Source organism: Crotalus tigris, unplaced genomic scaffold, assembly GCF_016545835.1.
Source record: "Crotalus tigris isolate CLP2741 ecotype Arizona unplaced genomic scaffold, ASM1654583v1 scf7180000019553.37968852642:3898890, whole genome shotgun sequence".
NCBI classification, from domain to species: Eukaryota; Metazoa; Chordata; class Lepidosauria; order Squamata; family Viperidae; genus Crotalus; species Crotalus tigris.
Genome location: NW_024097591.1, coordinates 1,463,063 through 1,475,841, shown reverse-complemented (window position 1 = coordinate 1,475,841; position 12,779 = coordinate 1,463,063). Strand labels below are relative to the sequence as shown.

Sequence of the window (12,779 nt, the reverse complement as noted above, 5' to 3'; positions counted from 1 at the left end):
GAGCAAGACAACTCCAGGGGGCGGGGCGAGGCAAGGATTGACGTCAAAACAAGGAAGCCGGAATCTTCATTTCCCGTCAGGCCGCGCGGCCGGGGAGGAAAAAAAAGAACGAACGAGCGAGCGAGAGAGAGAAAGGCGCTCTCCTCCTTTAAAAAAAAAAAAAAGTCAGCGCGAAGACTACGCCTCCCGGCGTGCCCCGCGCGGGCCGCGCGTGCGCGGTGTTAAAGTGGCCCCTGCGGGGTGAGGGCGGGGGAGAGGCGGCCATCTTGTGCGAGAAGCGACCGGAGGCGCCAGGCAGGAAGCCCTGAAGGAGGCCGGAGGAAGGAAGAAAGGAAGGAAAGAAGGCAGGAAAGAAAGCAGGAAGGAAGGCAGGGAGAAGAAGCCGCGAGCAGAGCCGCCCGCCCGCCGCGGAGGAGCCGCCGCCGCCGCCGCCATGAACCCCGAGTAGTGAGTGTCACTCGCCGCCGGGGGTGGCTCCGGGAGGGAGGGAGGGAAGCGGCGACCTCAGCCTCCCTCAGCCAGGCCGGGAAGGACGCCCTCCTGCCTCGCCTGGCTGGTGGACAGCCGGACTACAAGCCCCATCGTCCCCGCCCGGGGTTGGGGGTCTCCTGAGGGGGCGGACTACACGCCCCATCAGCCCCCACCCCCGGGCCGGGGCTTGAGGTTCCTGTGGGGGTAGGGGGATGGGCCGCGTTTCCCATCATCCCCAGCCTGGGTGTTGCTTGGAGGGCGGCTTTGTAACCCCTTCATGCGCGGGGGGGGAGGAGGTGGGGTTGCGGCCCCATCGTCCACGGCTGGGGGAGTGACACACCCCCTCTCCAAAGTTGGGGGCCTTCTGAATGGTGGAATTGTCACCCATGCTCCACGGCAGGGACAGTTCCCTCCCCCCAGGGTGTTTACTTTTGGGGGAGTGGGATGGTGGCCCCATCATCCACAGCAAGGCTAGTTTTCTCCTCTCCCCACCCCCCAGGGTGTTTCTTGTTGGGAGTGTGTGGTGGTGGCCCCATCATCCACAGCAGGGCTCATTTCCCCCACCCTCCCCCAGGGTGTTTCCTGTTGGGAGAATAGATTTGTGGACCTATCATCCATAGCAGGGCTTGTTTCCTGTTGGGAGGATGGGGTAGTGGCCCCATCATTCACAGCACAGCTAGTTTCTCCCCAGGGTGTTTCCTGTTGAGAGGATGTGGTGGCCCATCGTCCCCAGCAAGGCCAGTATCTCCCTAGGGTGGTTCCTGCTGGGAGAAGGGGCTTGCAACCCCATCATCCACAACTGCAGCCCCCTCTCCCCTGGAGTTGGGCAGCCAATACATTTCCATTAAAAATACTAAACTCATCATCTTTCCTCCTTTCCTGCCATGGAATTATAACCCCATAATCCCCAACTGGGTAAACTTCCCCTATGGCTGGCTCCCCCCTTCAGACAAGGAGGGATTGCCGCCCCATCATCCACAGCAAGGCCAATTTTCTCTCCAACATTGCTCTTTGTTGCTTCCCCCCCCCCAAAAGGCTTTAAAAAAAAAAAAAAACCACACACACACACAAAAAAAAAAACCATAATTCCCAGCTGACACAGCCTTATGGATTTATAGTCCAACTCAACCCCTTGGTGTAAACAGCTTATTACTCATGCTGGAATATCTGAATCCTCTTCAGTGATGGCAAAAAATGGCCAAGACAAATGTTTTTAGAGACTCTGAATATTGTGAGAAAAGCTGTTTTTATATTTTTTTTAGCTTTTTAAAATGTGTATTTTTTAATGTTTTAGCGTTTAAAATGAGTAACGGCTTGTAGCCCACCATTCTCATGCCGGCCTATGTAAAACCAGGTAGTCCTCGACTTACAACGGTTCATATTGTGACTGTTCCAAGTTACAACAGCACTGAAAAAAGTGACTTAGGACCTTTTTTTTTCATACTTACGACCGTGGCAGCATCCCTACGGTCACGTGATCAAAAAAATCAGGAGCTTGGCAACTGACTCATGTTTTTTGACAGTACATATTTGCCACCTTCTGACAACCAAAGTCAATGGGGCTAGCCAGATTTTCCTTAACAACCGTGGGGAATTCTGGGAGTTGAAGTCCACAAGTCTTAAAGTTGCCAGATTTGGAGACCCCCGCCTCTAGTAAATAAGGTGGGAACGCCCCGAAGCCCCTTGCTCTTTTAGCTAAGCCATTTTCACTTCTCCCTTCCATTAGACTGCTTCAAGGCCTCCTGCCTGAGCAGGGGGTGGACTACAAGACCTTTAAGGTCCCCTTCTGTTATTCTGTACTGTGGAGTCTTTATCTTTTTCCAACTTCCCAGCTGCTATTTCCACCTCCCCCCAAGGAAGTCCCTTCCTCTATTACGGATCTTAAAATTTCTCCAATGCAAAAGCACGTTGGTCAAACTTTTCTGTTCTCTTTTGTGCCTCTTGCAAAAATCAGGAATCCGTCACTGTCAGTCCCGAGATGTGGAAAACCAGATTGTGGAATCCTTGATCTTGCTGTGCTTTCTGTGAAATATCTTGCATTTTTGTTAAGGGCTGCCCTTCATGTGGCTTTTTCAGAGGGAAAACCCTCCTCATGTATGGAGCGCATAGTTATTTAACACACTATTATTAGAGGGTTTTTTTTTTTTTTTACAGGGTTTGCTTGCCCTTAACATTATTTGGTCCTCCTCCCACTCTGGTTTAGGAAAGGATGAGCTACAAAGTTCACCTAAGGTGCCACAGGACGCCTAAAGAGTTTTGTTGTGACAAAATAAACACCATCCCATCTTTGAAAGCTTCTGTGGGGCTTAATTTGCTTCTCTGCTGAGCTCCGGGGGGTGTTGACACATCACTTTATAAGCCATAGAGTTTAATTTTTGCAAACCACGGGGACTGAGTTCATGCAGGCCAAACCGAAATTAAACAATTCGGTCTCTGTTTCCTTCTAAAAATCGTGCCACAGGATGGGATTATCCAGAGCTATTCCTTGCAACATTTCCTCCGTGTAAATCCCTTGCGTATTAGCAGTAGAGACCTGTAAGCCCTATGGCCCTGTTTTTGCCTTCAGGTAGTCAACGAGGTGTGTGATGGGTCCCCAGTCTGGATGCCTTGATTGTATGACCCTTTTTACGATGGTCGTAAAACCATGATCGCCAAAAGTAATCCCTTTCCCCTGAAGTCACAGTGACATGACTACAGGATCCCCCCCACAACCGGTCATAAATGTGAGCCAGTTGCCAGGTGCCGCAAATGGAATCAGGCATGGATGGTCCTGTGTGTTTGTGTATGTGTGTGGCAGTCAAAACTTCAAGGCAAGTTGTAAATTCGAGGATGGGGTGTAAGTCGCCTTTTTAAGCCAGTCGTAACTTGGGATGGTCATTAAATGAACAGTTGTGAGTTGAGGACTGCCTGTGGGGGTGAACACCAGGCTCTTCCAAGCCCCACAATCTTTATATGAATTCTGAACGTCGCAAGCCAGCATTAATAATGAAAACGAAACAGTTGAATGAGTGATTTTTTTATTATTATTATTTTTTACAACTGCCGACCTACAAAACATTTTTTTTCTCCTTGGGATCTATTTCTTAATTTCTTAAGGCTGCCAAGCAAACAGGAACGGCTGCAGACTAGATGATAATTATTATTTATAATGTTATATTTTACCTGTTGTTATCAGAGGCAAGGCCAGCGGCTGGAATGTAGAAGAGGTGTCCGTGGTTATGTACGGGCCGTCCTCGACTTATGAACAGTTCCGTTTAGTGACCGTTCAGAGTTACAACAGCACTGACCAAAAGTGACTGAAATGGTATAGGGTCTCCTGCTTGAAACAGGGGGTTGATCTAGAAGACCTCTAGCGTCCCTTCCAGCTCTGTTATTCTGCTATTCCTTCCTTCTTTCCCTCCCTTCTCCATCACTGGAGGTTTTCAAGAAATGACTGGACAGCCATGTGGAATAGGGTTTGCTGGCTGAGCAGGGGGTTGGTCTAGCAGACCTCCAGGGTCCCTTCCGATTCTGTCACTCTGCTACAGGTAGTCCTTGACTTACAACCATTCATTTAGGGACCGTTCTAAGTTACAAGGCATTGTAAAAAAAAAGTGCCTTGTGACTTAACAACCGCAGTGAATTCACTTTAACCAGTGAAAGAAAGGTGGTAAAATGGGGGAAAAATTCACTTCGCAGACGTCTCACTTAGCCACGGAGGTTTTGGGCTCAACGGTGGTCGTAAGCCGAGAGAACTACCTGCCTCTGGTCAGGCACTGGAGGAGATCCAGTTGCTCAATCCGTTGAGGCCTTCAGCTGGAGGTGTGAAGGTTACTCGGATGTTGCAAATCCCATCCGGGGCCTGTAGTAGTCTGACTCACCCTCCTGGTTGCTTAACGCCAAGTGACAGGAAGCTGGACTTTGCTCACTGGGTGGAAGAGGCGGAGTGAGCACTCTGCAGGCGCTCAGAGGCACACTAGGCTGATTTGGAGGTGGGGAGGGAGGACTCGGGCCCCTTAGGGATTCAAGAGGCGCTTCCGAGAAGGTCAAAATTCAGGATAGATTGCCCTTGACGTCACAACAGTCCGCTTAGTGACTGCTTGAAGTTACAACGGTGCTGAAAGAAAAGCGACTTAGACTGTTGCCACATCCGGATGGTCACGCAAACAAAATCCATCCCACTTGGCAACTGACTCATACTTATGACGGGCGCAACGACCCAGCAGAATTCTGGGAGTTGAAGTCCACAAGTCCTCAAAGGGCCCAGTTTGAAGACCCCTGCCTTATGATTCCCAGCAACATAGACGCTGTCTGTAGTCTCTTGACAGCTGTCAATCCCGGTTGCCTTGCTGATCCGGAGCAGGATTTTCAGCTGTGTCATCAGGAAGTGTCTCATTCAGCCGTTTTCCATTCCATTAAGTAGTACGACTCACTTCCTACCTGCCTTGTGGTGCTCCTTGAAATTGTGGTGGTGGAATTGTGGCCCCCACCTACCTTCCAGGGGGTGAGGTGTGCATCCCATGAGGGGGGGGGAAAGGTATCTCTGTGCGACATTTGTGTGTTTGTGGAGAATCGCAAGAAGCCCATCCTTGGATCTGGGGAGCCTTAAATATTTCATGTCGAAGAGCTGCAGCGATGCTCTCAGCTCTGCGCAGTCCTGCATCTTCAAAAGTTTGGGGGATGTTTCTAGCCTAAAAGCCCTTTTTTCTCCTAACTCTGCCTCTAGCCCCGAGGAGAAAGGATGTGGTCTTCAACTAGGAGTGGGGCAAGAAAGAGCATTTTCTGTTGGCGTGTTAGGAAGTGTCGTTTTGCGGTTACGGACGGTTGCTTCCTCAAGTGGCCTCCGAAAAGCTGGCGTGGCGGCTTGGAAGCATTATGGAGTTTAGCCAGTGGCTTAAAAGGACCATTTTATTTTATTTTTCCTGTCAACAAGGACTGGGGGGTCCTTGGTGCTCTCTGAGCTTGGTGGTTTTCTTGCAGACATCTCAGGACCCAACCAAGGAACATCATCAGGGCTAGAAGGGTGTGGGGTTTGTGGAGTGAAAGAGGAGGAGGACTATGGGGTCCTTGTTGATCTCTGAGCTTGGTGGTTTTCTTGCAGGCATCTCATGATCCAACTAGGGAACAATATCAGTGCTAGAAGGGAGTGGTGTTTGGAGAGGAGAATAGGAGCACTGAGGAATCCTTGGTGCTCTCTGAGCTTGGCTGTTTTCTTGCAGACATTTCATTACCCAACTAGGGAACATCATCAGTGCTGGAAGGGAGTGGAGTTTGTGGAGGGAAGGAGAAGGGAAAAGGGAAAAGGAGGAGGACTGTGGGGTCCTTGGTGCTCTCTGAGCTGGGTGGTTTTCTTGCAGGCATCTCATGACCCAACTAGGTAACATCCTCAGGGCTACACCTCATTTCCACCCTGAGCTACACACAGTTCTCCTTTCTTGGCCTTCCTGGTGTGTTCCGGCCTGGTCCTGGAGCCTGAATCCAGGTCCACACGTCACCAGCCTCCTCCGTTTCCACCTGGCCAGTGGAACAAAGGCGTCCCTTTGGCGTTCCTCCCTCCCTCCTTTTTAAGTCAGGAAAAGTGCCAACTCACCCATCTGGTGACTCGCCAGCTTCCCGTCACCTCTCTGCCTGTCACTCAAAAGTTCCCTTAAGAAACCTCCTCCGGCCTTTGACTTTATGCGTGGTTCCATCTTGGGGAGGGGAAAAGCCATATCGGGGGGCTGGGTCCCTGGTCCAGATGTGCCCCGGGTTCTGCCCGTCAGGGCAAAGGTCACGCAACAGGAGGATCCTGGGACTTGAAGTCCAGCCCGTCGACAAAAACATCTGGATGGGAAAGGTTGCGTTAGCCCAGGGCTCTTCAAACTTGGCCCTCTGATGACTTGTGGACTTCAGTTCCCAGAAGTCCTCAGCCAGCGTGCCTGCTGGCTGAGGAATTCTGGGAGTTGAAGTCCACAAGTCATAGAAGGGCCAAGTTTGAAGACCCCTGAGTTAGCCGGCCTGATGTGGCCATTAAGCACGGCCAAAACTCTCGTTCCCAAGAGCCAAGTCTTGAGATAAAGCACAGGCAGTCCTCGGCAGCAGTTCATCTAGTGACCTGAAAAAAGTGACCTGTGAAGTTGATCCCAGGGGTCACGGGATCAAACCTCAGACGCCTGGCAAACGACTCGTGACGGTTGCAGCGTCCCAAGGTCACGCGACAGTCTGACCAGCAAAATCAAGAGTGAAGCTACCTTATCAGCTGCCAGTGAATGAATCAACAGGGGGGGAGGCGTCATAAAATGGGGCAAAGCTCACTTAGCAACTGCCTCACTGAACCGCAGAAGTTTTGGGCTCAATTGTTGTAAGTTGAGGACTGCCTGTACGCCCAGTTCTCCCCAGAGATTAAGAAACACGTTCAAACTTCCTGCCCCTTTGATCTCTTTGTGTGTACAAATTGTGTGCTTTTTTTTCTCCCCCCCCCCAGTGATTACCTGTTCAAGCTGCTTCTGATTGGAGATTCCGGTGTGGGGAAATCCTGCTTGTTGCTACGGTTTGCCGTGAGTATCTGCGATTCCCCCAAAACAACTATTCCATCTTTCCAACGCAAAAACAGCCATTCGTTCCTGCTGCTAATTTAGGAATGTTTCAAGGGAAGCTGAGGTCAAGGGAGTGGGGGGGAAATGCATTAAAAAAAATTTCTGGAATTTCTTATCTGCCCCACCTTCAGATCTTTACATCCCCTTTATTTGGGGGGGGGAAAGAGGTTTTTTTTTTTCATGAAACGTCTTTTAACTGTTTTGGCCACGGATTAGTTCTCGTCCTAAATTCCACTGGCATTGATTTAAATCGTGTGATTTCACCTTTTGCAATTGTTTTGGAGGGTTGGGCGGTTAGAATCGTGGCTTGAGCTAATTAACAGGGATCAAGGGCCAGGATTTTGACTGAAGGTGTCATTTTCTCTGTGGTTAGTTATTTTTCTTTTTTTCTCCCCTCCCCGCTCTCCGGGCCAGGATGACACCTACACAGAGAGCTACATCAGCACCATCGGGGTAGACTTCAAGATCCGAACTATTGAACTGGATGGCAAAACCATTAAGCTGCAGATTGTAAGTTTTTGGACGGGCTGTCCCGAAGGGCAGGATAGCCACCACCGCCTGGTTTTTATTCCCTTTCCCAGAAGGAGCCTCTTGATTAAAAATCCAAAATTCATTTCCCTTTTTTTTTTCTGAACCCTTGACTAAATTGGATGAAGCTTTGAGATCCAGCTATGCTGGCTAGGGGGATTCAGCTTGGAAAAATCACCAGGTGGTCAGTTCCTGGTTCCGACAGATGAAACTCTTCAAAAGAACTTCGAGGCATTGTTTACCTTAAAGGATCTTTTATTCAGGTAGCATCATACCGGCACTTACATAATCAAAGCCAAAAATTGAATTCCCCTCCCCTGGGCACCTAGTATCAAAGCACAATTCCCTCTTCCAATTAACAGTCATAAATCACATTCCCCAATTAGCTTGAAACGCAGGCCTCCTCTCCAGCTCTCCAGCCCTGGCCAATTCCTTATCAGCTCTGGTTACAATAACCTTGATTCTCACACTAAGTTTAGTGTTGTGTCTAGCTGGACTCTCATTCACATCCTTCCCCCAGCATCATCTAACTCTAAAGCAGTGTTTCTCAGCCTTGACAATTTTAAGGCATGTGGACTTCAACTCCCAGAATTCTACAGCCAGCATTGCTGGCTGTGGAATTCTGGGAGTTCAAGTCCACATGCCTTAAAACTGTCAAGGTTGAGAAACACTGCTCTAAAAGGAAAAGATGGCTACATTTACATCTGTCAGTGCCAAAACATTCAATGTTAGCAGCGTTCATTATGGGGATTATGGGAGTTGAAGTTCTGTCCGACGAAGCTGCTAACCTCTCTCTCTGCTTTCTCCAGTGGGACACAGCTGGGCAGGAACGGTTCCGGACCATCACGTCCAGCTACTACCGAGGGGCCCACGGCATCATCGTGGTTTACGACGTAACGGATCAGGTAGGGGGGCGGTTCCAGCCACAGAGGAGCAGGACCATGGAGGCTTTTAACACACCTTCTGGGCCCGACACAAAACTCTGCAAAGCAGAGACCAACAAAACTTGGCTTGTCTGCAGCTGTTTTCCCAAGGCTGTTTTTTCTCTTTTTGGCCATGTTGACTATGGGATTCTGGGAGTTGAAGTCCTCCCGGGCCGGCTCTGGGAATTGAAGTCCATGCTGGCTCTGGGATTATGGGACTTGAAGTCCTTCTGTGCTGGCTCTGGGATTATGGGACTTGAAGTCCTTCTGTGCCGGCTCTAGGATTCTGGGAGTTGAAGTTCCACCTGGAAATCATGGCTGGGAAATGCCAGCTTGGCCTTCTGGATCCTCTTCAAGGGTTATGGGCCTTGGAGTAGCGCCCGGCGCCCCCTCCAGGCCTCACCTTGCCTCTTCCTCCCTCTGGCTTCTGCCCAGGAATCATACAACAACGTCAAGCAGTGGCTGCAGGAGATTGAGCGCTACGCCAGCGAGAACGTCAACAAGCTGCTCGTCGGCAACAAGTGCGACTTAACCACAAAGAAAGTGGTGGACTACACAACCGCCAAGGTGAGTCTCCAGCTGCGGGAAGCACAGGTCAAGATCTGCAGCCTGGGGCGGTCCAGTGGGGGGAAGCATCTCTGTGGGGTGTATCCCCATGTTGCAGGTCATCCTCGACTCCCAACCGTTCATTTAGTGACCATTCGAACTTACGGCGTGCCTTATGCCCGATGCTTGCACTTCACAGCGCGCTCACGGCATCAGAAATCAGGTTGCTTGGTAACCGGCCTGCATTTACGACGGTTGCAGCACCCCCCCAACCACCACTTGCTTCCTTCCCGCAAGCAAAAAAAGCTGGATTCGCTTAACAGCCACATTGCTCGCTGTACGACCGTAGCGTTTACGCAACCACCCAGCTGGGGGGTGGGAGAGGGGAAAAAAAGGTCATCAGATCAAAAATATTGATCAAAAATGAAATAAAATCGGGCACGGCCGGTTTCACCACCACAGACCCACTTAAACCACCGCAAATTCTGATCCCGGTCGCGAGTCGAGGGCGCCCCGCCAACGGGCCGAATCCCGTTTCTTGTTTCTCGCTCTTCTCACCCTTCCCCTCCCCTCCTCTCTCTCCTCCCCCCCCCCAGGAGTTTGCCGATTCACTCAGCATCCCCTTCCTGGAGACGAGCGCCAAGAACGCCACCAACGTGGAGCAGTCCTTCATGACGATGGCGGCCGAGATCAAGAAGCGGATGGGCCCCGGGGCCACGGCCGGCGGGGACCGGCCCAACTTGAAAATCGACAGCACTCCGGTGAAACAAGGAGGCGGTGGCTGTTGCTGAACGGGACACGATGGCTTTGTGGGGAGGGGGGAGGAAAGGAGGGCTGGGGGGGCGCCTGGGACAGGCGGGGCAGCGGGGTCCTGCCCCCTCCCCACCGTCCAGCCCCCTCCCCCTCCTCTTCCTGGTTGTTTTTTTTTTTTTTTTTTTCATTCTCTGAAGGGGGCTTTCCGGATGATACCTCCGTGCTGGAGGGGACGGGGCCTTCCTCCCTTCCAGCGCAGCTGCTACTCCGAGTTGGGGGTCTTGAGCTGTTTGTCCCCCCCCCTTCCCCTTTTAACTCTGGACAGGGAGGCGGGAGAGGCTGGTGGTCTCTCACCAGGCCAGGCTTTCCCTGCCCCTGGTTTTTTGGGGTGGGGGAACACATCTCTGATGGATAGGGGAGACGGGGGGGGGCGCTCCCACTCCCTTTGGCGGGATCTGGGCGGCATTTTCTTTTACTGTAAGGGGGGGTCTCGGCTCCCTGCCTCCCCCTCTTCTCTCCCCAGCTCAGATCTCTCTACTGCTGTTTGGTAGCCCAAGGTCGAGTGTTCCCATCTCCGCCCTTCGGTCTGCCTGCTTCCTCCCCTCTTCCTCCTCTTCCTCCTCCTCCCCCTTTAAGTAGGAGGCCCCTCCCCATCAAGGCTGTTGAGGCTGTTTCCCATCCACCCCTTCCTTCCTTCCTTCCTTCCTTCCTTCCTTCCTTCCTTCCTTCCTTCCTTCCTTCCTTCCTTCCTTCCTTCCTTCCTTCGTGTTTCCTTTTTATTCCACCCGGATTTCTTTTTTTTTCCCAAGTGTCACGTCATTCCTTCCCTGGCCCTTCCTGAAGCACCACCACCACCACCACCACTACTCCTCCTCCTCCTCCTTCCTCTTCTTTCTTCCTTTTTCTCCTCTCTTCTCATCCTTCCTCTTCCCTCCTTCTTTCTTCTTTTCTTCTTCCTCCTCCTCCTCCCTTCTTATTCTTCCTCTTCTTTCTTCTTTCTTCTTCTCCTCTTCCTTCAGGACACCTTCTTTCAACCCCTCCCTCCTCCCTCCCTCCCAGCCACCCCCTCTTCCCATCCTCCCCCTGTATCCCAGCCCACCTTGTACAAATCCATGCTCTGTTCCTTCACCAGCCCCCTGTAAAAAAAAACCCCTCCCCTGGACTAGAACGGACCTATTGAATTCTGTAACCCTTCCTCAAAATGGGGGGGGGAGGAAGAGGGAGATTTGAGGGGGTGGGTGGTCTCTCCCAGCTTCTGCATTCCACAGTCAATGAATGAATGTAACTCTGCTGGGCTCCCCCCAAGCTTGTGAATAATTTTGTAGGGTCTCCCGTCCCCCCTGGGCTCCCCACTTTCTCTCACCCACCCTCCCCGCCCCTCTGTATATCGACGACCAAAGGGAGCTCCGGGGATCCCTTGTCCCATGCTGCTGGGCCCAGCCCCTGCCAAAGCTGCTCCTTCCTCCCCCCCCCTTTTTTTTAGCAGTAGGAAGTTCTTTCCTTCCCCAGCAACTTGTCTGCCCCGGTGGTCTCTCTTCTTCTCATCCTCCCCCTCCCGCTTGCTCGCTCGCCCGACACCCCCCCCCCCACTCTATTTAAGGAACGTCAGGGACCCCGCCCCGGGTGGAAAGTTTCGTCGGCTCTCGATTCATCCGTCCGTTTTGTTTTTCCACCAGTGACATTACAAAACACAAGATGAGAGGAAGAGAGAGAAAAAGAGGGGAGGGGGGGAGAAAATGAATAAAAACATAACCAGCCTCTGCAAAATGAGGGTTTTCCAGGCTCGGTTGCGTGTGTGGTTTTTTTGTTTTGTTTCGTGTTTTTGTTATTTTTTTCTCGTCCTGCACAAACAACGGTGGCTCGCAAACTTTTAACAATTCGGTGCATCGTGGTTGAATTGGTGACGCTCATTTCAACTCGACTAAGAATTGGGTTTTTCAATCTTGGTAACTTTTAAGGGGGAGACTTCAACTCCCAGGATTCCCCAGCTGGCTGGGAACGGCCATTGCTGTAGGAAAGTCGAACACTGCCCTCTGGTGGTACACAAGAGAAAAGCACCCAAACTGTGGGAAAGGATCCCAGTGACAGCCCTGCCATTGACTCAGGCTGGCGATTAATTTATGCATGGATTTAATTTATATCCTGCCTTTATTTATCAACAGCGCAAGGCAATGAACATAATATTAACTCCTCTTTTTTTCCCCCGCAACGACAACCCTGCGAGGTGGATTGGCTGCTGTTAAACCGGGGGGGTGGGATATTTCAACCTCAGCAGAACATCCGTTCGGCAGATTTGATTTCAATACATTTAAAACATTAAATGATTTATTTAATCTGCCTAAATGCCTCGCCATCTCCTGTTGATGAATCTTTTCCATCCTGCCCAAAAAAAATCGAGGGGGACAGCAGGGGGCGCTCTCTCATTGCCTGGCTAGCCCGCCGCTTCCCTGGGTCTGCAACCTGGTGCCCAGGGGCTACCATCAATTGCTACAGAGCCAGTTCGATTTTAGGAAACGCTCAGATTTCACACAATCCCCCTTAACCAGTTTCTTCTGAAAGGTCTTCCCGCTGCCAAGCTAGCTTAGATTTAACCAGGATTAGCTTTGCGCAAGGAGGAGGGCGATTTCCGGCTCAGCCTATTTGGTAATTGACGGCTTCGGGGTTTTGTACCAAAGCGCAAAACTACACTCTCAGTCATCTCGGCTAGAAACGGGGTTTATTTAGGAAACAGACTGGGAGGACAAACCAGGAATTAGCCATAGTTTAGAATTGTGGGCTGCATCAACTTTCGAACTTTGTACAAAAGATCTCGATATTGGAAAGGAAGGGGAAAAAAACCTAGAATCTTGGACTGCTGTCTGGGTGAAGCTTTCACCTATATATCAAATTTATATGCAGCTTTTTCCTTGCTGCTCTTTTTGGCCACACGACAGCCCTGTGAGGTAGGTTGTTAATTGCGAAGTCGTGTCCGACCCATCGTGACCCCATGGACAACGTTCCTCCA

General features: G+C 51.1%; 1 protein-coding gene across 1 annotated transcript; it reads left to right on the top strand.

The window, feature by feature from the left end:
* Nucleotides 1-89: 89 nt before the first annotated feature.
* LOC120317041 (ras-related protein Rab-1B) lies at nt 90-10,742 on the top strand. The gene is made up of 6 exons (XM_039363284.1): nt 90-447; nt 6,914-6,986; nt 7,440-7,535; nt 8,363-8,458; nt 8,912-9,043; nt 9,619-10,742. Exons 1-6 carry the CDS (start codon nt 434-436, stop codon nt 9,811-9,813), a joined length of 606 nt encoding a protein of 201 aa, XP_039219218.1. The 5' UTR covers nt 90-433; the 3' UTR covers nt 9,814-10,742.
* The last annotated feature ends 2,037 nt before the right edge of the window (nt 10,743-12,779 follow it).